Raw genomic sequence first — 11,710 nt, forward strand, 5'->3', positions numbered from 1 at the left:
GCTTACCATGTATCACATTAAAGTCGGCGCACACAGATTTGCTTTGTGAACGATAATGACATCACCTACACCGCCAAAACCAACGTTACAAACATTTCAATTCTATCTTTATTTAACTGTTAATATTAATTAGTAATTATAAAAAAATAATATTTTTAAGGTAAGTCAGCAGTCACCCTGAAGGCGTGAACCACATGAACAAGTAATTCTTGGCTCATTCGAGATTTGAATGAAAGTATCGTACGCTACATACCAATAAAGGGGAAAAAAAAAAGTATCTAACTCTACAATTATTTTAAACAAATTTAGTTTTAATCTTATCTTAGGGAGCATATTCAGCGTGCTTCAACTTGATTATCATTCGAGTGGTTTTGTATATATTGGCTAAGAAAACAAAATTAAAAATAAGTTATTATATTTTAAAATAATTCAAAGTATTGAAGGAAAGCTATTTTATAAAAACATTAAATTCTGGCCTCTCTGGTATCCTACATTATCCGCAAAGGGCGAGAAGCCGCGACGTCGTTTTCAGACACGGCTTCGATAGTGAAGCAACGATTCAATAGTTGACAAGTGGTTTTGGTTTGATATATAGATGTGGTGCGCGTCGTGTTGTTCGAAGGAAGTGAAGTAAAGACTAAAGAGAGTTGTGGTGTGGTGGTGGTTGTCGTTTTTGAAATGGCAGCGTCGTCGTCAGAGAAGCAAGTGGTGGTGATAGGCATAGACGACAGCGAGCAGAGCACGTACGCGTTGAATTGGGCTCTGGATAACTTTTTCCCGAGCCCAATTTTCAAGCTCGTTCTCATCCACTCCAGGCCCACCGCCACCTCCGCTGTGGGCTTCGCCGGCCCTGGTAGGTTCATTCTGTTACGCTCTTCCTTTTCACGCTTTCTTCGTTAATTGAGAATCCCTTTCTTAGTGTTTGCAGGAGCCGCTGAGGTCTTGCCTATTGTAGATTCCGATTTGAGAAAGATTGGCGCCAGAGTCCTCGAAACCGCTAAACAACTTTGCATCAACAAATCCGTAATTCTGTTTTTCTTCCTCTTTCCATGCCTTTTCGTTAATCTCTTAATCCTTCTTCTGCATGTTTGTTTTTCACGTTTAACTTTACCGGTTAACGTGATTTTAGGTAAATTTTCGTATGCATGACTCCACATTAAGGAATTAATTATGTGTCCATAATTGCTTCTCAATTGAAGTGACTCCTTCGAATGAAAAATTGATTTTTACTATTGACTTACTTCTATAATAAAACATCTTTACTTTTGATAAAATATATTTTTGTTCTATAATAAATTAACAATTTTTGTTTTAAGGAAATGCGACTTCTAAAGACTAAAAAATCGGTAGTATTTATTTTAAAATTTAAATTACAAATTTGAATGGTTAAAAAAATTATTAGAAACTAAAACTAAAAACAAAATTTGATAATTTATTAGGAAGCAGCTAAAAAAATATTCTAACCCAAATCATATTCCTTTTAAAATTAGTTTTATGAACGTTCTTTAAAACATACATGATTTTTGTCAGGTAAATGATGTGACAGCAGAAGTGGTGGAAGGTGATCCTAGAAATGTTCTTTGTGATGCTGTAGATAAGTACCGTGCTGCAATGTTGGTTGTGGGTAGTCATGGTTATGGGGCTATAAAAAGGTAAAGCTTCGTTTTGCTCTCTGTTATCATCCTTGCTCCGCAATTTGCAGTGATAGTTGATTGCATTTGGAGAATGATAAATACCTTTCTGAAACGTGTGTGAATGGGGTCTACCATGAATAAACTGAGTTGAGTTCTAGCATTTTCAAATGTACCAATGTGATCACAATCATAATTAAATTGGTAAAGAACATGAGCAAAATCTAATGTCATACTAAATTCAGAGTCCTGAAAAATTATTAGATCAGCATTAGTTTTTGTGTGTTATCTGTATGCTACCGTGACATGCATACATTAATTTTCTACTGATTACAAAATCTGTATGATCATTTTCTTTTTAACCTATGGTAACACTTTTTTGCTTTCTCAAGTTCGTTTGTTTTTTGTATCTTTTTTTATTATGGAATGGAACATGTGAAGTAATTGTTGCTAGAAGCGAGCACTTCACTGCAAAATTTCTTAATTCAGTTATACTTGACAACTTTTATTAATTTTATTTCTTTTTTCAGGGCGGTTTTAGGTAGTGTCAGTGACTATTGTGCTCATCATGCTCACTGCACTGTGATGATCGTGAAGAAGCCAAAAATCAAACACTGATCTGTAATGGCTGCGTCTATATAGTACAACAATAAACATAATCCTTTCAGCCAAAGAAGAGAGAAAGAAAATAATGTTCACAGAAATTCGTAGCTATGCTTGTTGTATGGATATGGCTTATTGACTTTATGGTTTGATACGTTGAGGCACAGTTTATTTTTAAAGATGGAACCATCAGAAAATATGTACGTATCAGGACTTTACCTTACATTGTACACGAAAAGTTCTTGAACTGATGAGTTCAATTCCATTACTGCTCTTTTCATCCTTAATAAAATAAAATAGTAAAAAAATATTGTACTAGTTTATTGCAATGCACTACTAGCCTGAACAATTTCTAGTTATTCATTTGTTGGCTTGAATATGATTTTGGTTATGGAAAGATAGGGTTATTTTGATTTTAGTCCCGTAATTTTTAGTGTACCAATGTGCTGGTTAATAATAATAATAAAAAAAGGTGTACTAGTGTGCTGCGTTGCACTGTAATTTTTAGGTTGAATTTCTTATGCATTTAAAATAATTTATAACGTCAATCTAGTTGACGGGTAATTTAAAAACAACATTTTATTATAAAAAATACACAAATATTTTGTCAGATCCACGTAAATCACGTTATTATGTCTTATTTATCGAAATTAAAAAAATATTTAAAGGATTAAAATTATATTTAAATCTTATTTATTTGGTGTGGGTGTGAAAGGAATCCTACTATAATTCTTAGTTTTGTTGTTTTGCTTTTGGTAACAATCCTAATTAGGATATTTGTTTTTCCTATGATAACCCAAGATATTTCTCACTAGCTTCAATCTTTTGGGCGAATTATATGATTAATCTTTACACTTAAACTCCTTATCCCTTTCTAATGATGTATTTTATGTAGAAATTGAAGTCAAGTTCTCTCATCTCTCACAAACTCTCAACGTGGTTTTTTTTTTCATGAGTAGTGGAGGATCTGTAGTCTACTTGTGATTTACAAATGGAGATGACAAAATTGATTCAATTCATTGGGTTGGTTCCTTAATCTCCTGAAGGGGTGTTTTTTATTTTAAGTCTTAGAAAAAATATTTTTAATTCTAGATTTACTGATGTCAATGAATTAAAATATTAATGTTAATAAGTTTTGGTCTTTTAAAGTCATTGGTGATGTATTTAATGTTTAACTATTGAAATATTTTGCATTGCCATTTTTCAGATAAATGTAAAATTAAAAAATAAGAAAATTTTGGAAATTGGTGGAAATCAAGGATGGATCTATTATATCGAATTTTCGTCTGAGTCAACCAATTTTGTACTACGGATTATTTTCTCATATTATAAATTTAAGGATTAATTCATATTAATAATAGAATTCAGAAATAAATTATATGTGAAAAATAATTTTAAACACAAAGTTGCTAATTTACATATTATTCTTACAGAAGGAGAAAGTGAAGCACAGGGCACACCATTACCCAACGATGCTGCAGTGCAAACAAATTATAGGGCCTACTGAAATAAATGGCCAACAGAAACAAGTGATGCATCCTTCTGGAGTTCAATACTTCCCTTCAAAAACCTGCTGTACCATTTTGCAGATAGTTTTGGGTATCTCTTCAGTTCTGGATCATTTCTATCAACATAGTATAGTCCGAAGCTCGATTTATATCCAGCCAACAATTCGAATACGTCCAGAAAAGACCATGCAAAATACCCCTTTATGTTTGATCCATCTCTGTAGAAAAATTTATGATGACTTTGAAAATTAGAAAACAAATCATCATAATCACTATTCACAAGTGTGTTTTACGGACTTATTTCAGTTGTGTTTTGGATATTGTTTCATTCATCAGACAAGTAACTTGCTCTCAAGATGAATGAGAATAACCCAATAAAACTTCAACAGATTCGCAATCCTTAATTTTCCAAGACACTATAAGCTTTTTGCAGTAGTGATGAAAATTATTTGTGTGATATGGTCGCCAACAACATAAAATGGAGCATCAACTGCATACCTCAAGGCATCAAGCACCCCACCAATGTATCCATGCAAGTATTTCACCCTTGACACATCTTGAAGTGATGAATTTGTCCCTGTCCGTTGACCTAACAAGTCAAGCCAAATTTTCATCAATAATTCAATCCATTTAACTCAACTTGTGCAACATTGACAGCGTGTGTTATAAATGGTTCACCATGTCTTGAATAAATGGCTTCATATACAAATGAGGTAGGATTGGCCAATATGCAAGAATCGCCATGATGATTAAGACGCCAAATTTCTAGTGCTATTTAATGGCTTTATCTATTTTAACAAAGGATTGTTTGTTATTCAATCACAAAAGCAGTTTTCTCAAAAATATAAATTGCAATTGTAAGAAATTCTACGAAGAGAGAGAGAGAGAGAGAGTGGGACCATTTTCATGAATGAATATAGGAGGATTGCCATAATGGAGCTTGAATTTTTTCAGCTCTTCCCGTAAACTCCATGGTGTGACAGGATACTGAGTCATGTAAAGCCAAATATTTATACAGTGAGTGAAGTAATCTAAATAATTGAGCCAATTAATCAAGAGAATAATTCTGGTTTATTTTTCAACTTTACCTCTTCCTCTGAAAATAGATCCTGTAAAACTGCAAAACCCAGGAAAGACGGTGAATTATTCAACTTTCTCCACCAGTTATTCAAGAATGAGTGATAGACATGATTGAGCAAATTATTGGAGAATCAGATGCCCAATGAAGTTAAAGTTCAATCAGTTGAAAATTTCAAAATAGCATTAAAAAAGATGTGGTGAATGCAATTAGCACAGCATGCTTATATAGTTATATGACCAACTCCAATCTTTTAAATCCAGTATTCTCAAACATAACAAAATACGTACGGATTAGCTGTGCAGCCATGTCTGCATTGAAATCTCTCAGTTCTGTCTTCAGGGCATTGGGATTGTCTGTGACATTAGCATTGTTGTAGTGAATTATACCTATAAAGCCATATGAACCCTTAACTTGTTCAGATTCACGATTTGTGAAGGCTGGAATTCTTGCACCTGCATTTGTTTTCATGGAAATGGGATAGTCTCCATGCACCAAGGGTTCCACAATCCTGCAATAAAGCAGGCACATAAAACTGTCATATCCTTCACCTGAAATTGTTATCATAGTCATCACCAGCAAGGTAGCAACTAAAGCATTAGAAGCTAAAAAGTTTAGGGTTATAAGTAAGGAACTACAAATACTTCTGTCACATACATAAAGTTTAGTAAATGAAAAATTCAGTCATATTCATTCACCTGTCATGACTCTTGAGTACGGAGCAAAAGCAACAAACATAGGGGGAAGAGAAGTACAATAACTAATTTTAGGGTCTGTAACTTACCAACCAATGAAAAAATCACGGGCTCTTTGAGAGGCAGCCCTGTCTTTCTCTGTGTTTGTTAGAGGAATGAACCCAAGTGTATAGACAGAGATACCAACAAATCCATGTTGTTCATCCTGCAATGTAATTTTGTTTCTATGGAATTGTGAACATACTTTGCTGATGAATTTTTCCATATACACAAAAATATTTAAAAATCCAATAAAAGAAGATTAGGAATCTAAAAAGGATTAAGTTTTTATGTACATAATATGAATCCTTTGACATTTGACACTTGGAAAGTGACAATATTTTAAAAAAATCCATAAAGTAAAATATAGATATGGAAAAGGATTAGGTGATATACCCTATACTTTCTTCTATACAATCTCACAGCTGAAGAATGTGATAACAAGATATGATGAACTGCCAAGTAGGCTTCATATGTTGAGTTTCCCCCTCTTGTGATATTTGTAACGCAAAATGGGGGAGAACATCGCTGAGGTGGGCAGCTTCCCTGATCATAACCACTTAAGGCAAAGACATTGGCCTCATTCACAGTAGTCCAATACTGCACTCTATCACCAAACTCTCTAAAATACACATCTGCGTAGTTTGTGAAGTCTCTTCTGCATTGGCATTAAAGTCATTTCTTTATTCAAGTCATTTCTTTATTCATTTCTTTATTAAAAAGAATTCTTCACAGTATTGAAGTGTGCTAGGCCAAGGATCAGATGAGCAAATGGAACGGGAATAGTAAAAGGAGAAAAAAGAATAACAAATATTAGCTATAGAAGCATAAAGTAGCATAATTACATTGTGCCTGCTTTTAGAGACCTAATGACAAGAGTCTTATTTCAAACAGCAATTGCCTTGAGCCCCTTGCAAGGGTGTAGTGCCTAATTTTATACAATGTAATAGATATACCAGAAGTTTCAAGAATTAATTTTAATAACATTTTGATTGAACTGCAATCGCACGGGAACATACATGATATCACGACTAATCCATCCTCCATATTCGTCTTCAAGTGCCTGTGGAAGATCAAAGTTGTGCAGTGTGACATGTGGTTGGATTCCTGTTCAAGGGACAGTTGGTTGAAGAAACAGAATGGGCTTCAAGACATGTTTTATCTTGCAATTTCCAAATTAAGAAACTTGCAACTAAACTTTGGTAATAAGTTCATTAATGAGATTGTTGTAATACTGCAGTCCCTTGGGGTTGACAGGTCCTCTACCATCTGGGGAGAAATAAAAGTATTTTCAAAAGGCATTCAGAAAGGAGTTACTGGGAAGGAAATAAAGAACATTTAGAAATGAATGCTTCCCATATTTAACTCAAGTCTAAGTGTAGTAAAATACTTGGTATGAGTCTCGACCAAGAAATGGAAAATCTATAGGCCTCGAGGCCTGTTTCCACCATGAGTAGCACATCTTCCTGCATTACAGATTTTTTGTATTTCCATAAATTATTGGTTGAGTTGAAGAATGCATAACTGGGCAAAAGCAAAAAGATGGAAGCTTATTGTATTATTGTTTACCTTATATTTGTGGTACCCATCGCAGGCTACATCTCCATTTTCACCATGGTCATACACTGTTTATATGAAATGACAACATGAGAGTAAGGAATAATCCTTATATTGGAACAACAGAATACTGCAACAGATTCTGAAATCTGTTATCCATAACAGTGCAACAATTTTCTGAATTGTAATCAGTTGCTAAGTTATTATCTTTCTAGTGCTTTATCCTTCTAGTGCTTTATCTCTAATTTTCTTTATCTGTAATTTGAATTCTTGATTTGCTTTATCTGTAATTTGAATTCTCAGCTCTATATATGTAACTTATATCAACATCAATGAAACTGAGCTCTTTATTCTATTCATTCTCTCTATTCTCTATACCTCACACGATAGCCACTGGATTAAAGAGCAAAAACTGGGTAGTTAAAGTGTACATGCTATTCTAATATTCCCCGTTTCTGATAATTGATTCTCACTTCAGATAAATTGGTAAATACTGCCAATAATCCATAATTACTAGTGGCTAAAATCATGGAAGACCACCTAATTAGAGATATGTAAACTTAATGCACTTGGTATATTAGATTTTGTGATGTGATAAAAAAAATAAAATAGGCATGAACCGAATATGCAAGAGCTTAAACTGAGTGAAGGCTCACGAAAAGGATGGTTTTTTTTTTTTTTTTAATTATTTGATAGATCCCCTCACGCAACAACCGCTAGATAGTCACATATATGTTCTAATACCTTGTTATGAATAAAACTATTAATAAGGCTTTTGAATAATTTTAATTCTAACGAACTAAGTAATTTCGTGCGGCATAGAAGCCCAAATGGTTGCAACTAGTTAACAATTGGAAACTGACTGAAAGATAACTTTAGAAGGTGCCACGTGTAAGGTTTGTGTCCAGAGAATCATAACTCTCATCTGTGTCCTTGTGTGCCGGTGAATAGTGATGTATCTGTTAGGAGCAGAGGGGAGGGGAAGAAAACTACACTATTTGGTTTCGAGGACCAAGACCTCCTTACAAACTAATTTTCTAAATTCTTCTCTTTCTAACTTATTCATTGATTCTTAGAGCTTTTATACACAATTGCATGTCTATATTCCCACTACAATAACCGCTACAATAACCGTTATAATAACCACTACAATAACCGCTATAATAACCACTGCAATAACCGCACCCCCACTACAATAACCGCTACTAGAATGATAACTACCCCTATGACAAGTTTCCATGGCAGAGCATCTTCTTCCTAACATTCCCTAGCCCATCAAAAACACCTTGTCCTCAAGGAGTTGGGTGTAGAAAACAGAACCTGGATCCCAAATGAAAATGGGTGTAATAATTAGTGCCTGAAGATGATTGTGGAGACAGAGCCCTTTGGCAGCGACGAGAATGACGAAGATGAGGAGGAGGAAGGGGTGGTTGAGATTTGTGTCCCTGACCGTGGCAGCAGACACAACAGAAAGGGAGAAGTGGATGTCAGAGGGAAGGATGCCACGACTAGAGGACTTTGTGTGGGACCGATGACTGGCGACCGAGAGGGATTCGAAGGAGAGTGCGTGGTGCTTGTTAACGGGAAGGTGAAAAGTTGCCATGGGAAGGGGAGGCAACGTGGTTTCTGCTGTTGGTGGTGGCTTAGCAGAGGAAGAAGTAGGGTTGATTGTCTTAGGAAGCAGAGGCGGCATGGGTGGTGACTTCGCAGAGGCAGAAGATGGAGAGGGTTGTTTAGGTACCATGGTATTCAATATCCGAATAATGGCATCAAGTTTGGAAGTAATGGAAGTTTGGTCTGCAGCAATGGAAGTTTGAATTGCAGCGAGTTTGGCCATGGCGGCCTCGAGACGATCCACACAGGCGATGGAAAGTTCGGTGTCCGCCATTGAAGAGTGGCAGGTTGGACCAATTGTTAGGAGCAGAGGGGAGGGGAAGAAAACTACACTACTTGGTTTCGAGGACCAAGACCTCCTTACAAACTAATTTTCTAAATTTTTCTCTTTCTGCCTTATTCATTGATTCTTAGAGCTTTTATATACAATTGCATGTCTATATTCCCACTACAATAACCGCTACAATAACCAATACAATAACCGCTATAATAACCACTACAATAACCGCTATAATAACCACTACAATAACCGCACCCCACTACAATAACCGCTACTAGAATGATAACTACCCCTATGATAAGTTTCCATGGCAGAGCATCTTCTTCCTAACATTAATTGTTAGGAGCGGAAGAAAACTACACTACTTGGTTTCGAGGACCAAGACCTCCTTACAAACTAATTTTCTAAATTCTTCTCTTTCTGCCTTATTCATTGATTCTTAGAGCTTTTATACACAATTGCATGTCTATATTCCTACTACAATAACCGCTACAATAACCAATACAATAGCCACTATAATAACCATTACAATAACCGCTATAATAACCACTACAATAACCGCACCCCCACTACAATAACCGCTACTAGAATGATAACTACCTCTATGACAGGTTTCCATGGCAGAGCATCTTCTTCCTAACATTCCCTAGCCCATCAAAAACACCTTGTCCTCAAGGAGTTGGGTGTAGAAAACAAAACCTGGATCCCAAATGAAAATGGGTGTAATAATTAGTGCCTGAAGATGATTGTGGAGACAGAGCCCTTTGGCAGCGACGAGAATGATGAAGATGAGGAGGAGGAAGGGGTGGTTGAGATTTGTGTCCCTGACCGTGGCAGCACTCACAACAGAAAGGGAGAAGTGGATGTCAGAGGGAAGGATGCCATGACTAGAGGACTTTGTGTGGGACCGATGACTGGCGACCGGGAGGGATTCGAAGGAGAGTGCGTGGTGCTTGTTAACGGGAAGGTGGAAAGTTGCCATGGGAAGGGGAGGCAACATGGTTTCTGCTGTTGGTGGTGGCTTAGCAGAGGAAGAAGTAGGGTTGGTTGTCTTAGGAAGCAGAGGCGGCATGGGTGGTGACTTCGCAGAGGCAGAAGATGGAGAGGGTTGTTTAGGTACCATGGTATTCAATATCCGAATAATGGCATCAAGTTTGGAAGTAATGGAAGTTTGGTCTGCAGCAATGGAAGTTTGAATTGCAGCGAGTTTGGCCATGGCGGCCTCGAGACGATCCACACAGGCGATGGAAAGTTCGGTGTCCGCCATTGAAGAGTGGCAGGTTGGACCAATTGTTAGGAGCAGAGGGGAGTGGAAGAAAACTACACTACTTGGTTTCGAGGACCAAGACCTCCTTACAAAATAATTTTCTAAATTTTTCTCTTTCTGCCTTATTCATTGATTCTTAGAGCTTTTATATACAATTGCATGTCTATATTCCCACTACAATAACCGCTACAATAACCAATACAATAACCGCTATAATAACCACTACAATAACCGCTATAATAACCACTACAATAACCGCACCCCACTACAATAACCGCTACTAGAATGATAACTACCCCTATGACAAGTTTCCATGGCAGAGCATCTTCTTCCTAACATTAATTGTTAGGAGCGGAAGAAAACTACACTACTTGGTTTCGAGGACCAAGACCTCCTTACAAACTAATTTTCTAAATTCTTCTCTTTCTGCCTTATTCATTGATTCTTAGAGCTTTTATACACAATTGCATGTCTATATTCCTACTACAATAACCGCTACAATAACCAATACAATAGCCGCTATAATAACCACTACAATAACCGCTATAATAACCACTACAATAACCGCACCCCCACTACAATAACCGCTACTAGAATGATAACTACCTCTATGACAGGTTTCCATGGCAGAGCATCTTCTTCCTAACATTCCCTAGCCCATCAAAAACACCTTGTCCTCAAGGTGTTGGGTGTAGAAAACAGAACCTGGATCCCAAATGAAAATGGGTGTAAGAATTAGTGCCTGAAAATGATTGTGGAGACAGAGCCCTTTGGCAGCGACGAGAATGACGAAGATGAGGAGGAGGAAGAAGCAAGAGCAAAAGATGGATGAGAGGAAGAAGCAAGAGCAAAAGAAGGAATTGACCAGAATGGGCAAATGTATCCCAGATGCTAGGAGTTCTTCCATCTTCATTAGCAGCTCCTTCCACCTGTTTAATTATAATAATAGTAATTTAGAAAAGTGAAAGGCTTTGGTATAAAGGAAAAGACTAAAGAGAGATGAGCATTGACCTGATAAGCAGAGGTGCCTGAACCAAAAACGAAATCAACAGGGAAGTCATCTCTCTGAAAACGTTCAGTTACTAGCACTCCTACGACCAAGTTCACAGCTAACAAAATCAGTATCAAGCGTGGCTCTAACATGTTTATTTCTGTTTCTGGTTCCTCCGAAAATCACCCACGTTCATCAAGATAAGGATAAGACACTGCGTGTTTCTCGTGCTTCTTATCTCATTTTTTTCGTTGTAATACTTGTTAGAGGGATTCTATTTTAAATGGAAGGATTTTCATATTGTTGGTCCTAGTCTTGTCTTGTCATTCTGTTGGTCCTGTTGGTCCTGTCTTGTCATACTGTTGGTCCTGTCTTTTGATTCTATTTTAAAAAGAACCTGTTATGTGATTTGAAAACACAAAAAATATAGTTGGAATTCGGCTTGTT

At 36.5% G+C, this 11,710-nt stretch overlaps 2 protein-coding genes across 4 annotated transcripts; one reads left to right on the forward strand and one right to left on the reverse strand.

Moving 5' to 3' along the window:
- Positions 1 to 411: 411 nt before the first annotated feature.
- Positions 412 to 2,593, forward strand: LOC114390875 (universal stress protein Slr1101-like). 3 transcript variants are annotated; one of them, XM_028351799.1, is made up of 4 exons: positions 412 to 853; positions 929 to 1,023; positions 1,531 to 1,652; positions 2,162 to 2,593. In XM_028351799.1, exons 1-4 carry the CDS (start codon positions 679 to 681, stop codon positions 2,247 to 2,249), a joined length of 480 nt encoding a protein of 159 aa, XP_028207600.1. In that variant the 5' UTR covers positions 412 to 678; the 3' UTR covers positions 2,250 to 2,593. The 3 variants fall into 3 exon arrangements, with proteins under 3 accessions (XP_028207600.1, XP_028207592.1, XP_028207607.1); XM_028351791.1 differs by having other exon boundaries at positions 435 to 853; positions 920 to 1,023; XM_028351806.1 differs by having other exon boundaries at positions 491 to 853; positions 956 to 1,023.
- A 1,030-nt stretch (positions 2,594 to 3,623) lies between these two features.
- Positions 3,624 to 11,415, reverse strand: LOC114373152 (hydroxyisourate hydrolase-like). The gene is made up of 13 exons (XM_028330688.1): positions 11,284 to 11,415; positions 11,138 to 11,201; positions 7,124 to 7,179; positions 6,945 to 7,020; positions 6,758 to 6,823; positions 6,574 to 6,667; positions 5,951 to 6,212; positions 5,605 to 5,720; positions 5,111 to 5,331; positions 4,831 to 4,859; positions 4,642 to 4,729; positions 4,241 to 4,331; positions 3,624 to 3,960 (listed from the first exon to the last, which is right to left on the reverse strand). The coding sequence occupies exons 1-13, from the start codon at positions 11,413 to 11,415 to the stop codon at positions 3,735 to 3,737; spliced, it is 1,521 nt and encodes a 506-aa protein (XP_028186489.1). The 3' UTR covers positions 3,624 to 3,734.
- Between the last annotated feature and the right edge of the window lie 295 nt (positions 11,416 to 11,710).

Source organism: Glycine soja, chromosome 2 (genome assembly GCF_004193775.1).
Source record: "Glycine soja cultivar W05 chromosome 2, ASM419377v2, whole genome shotgun sequence".
NCBI lineage: Eukaryota > Viridiplantae > Streptophyta > Magnoliopsida > Fabales > Fabaceae > Glycine > Glycine soja.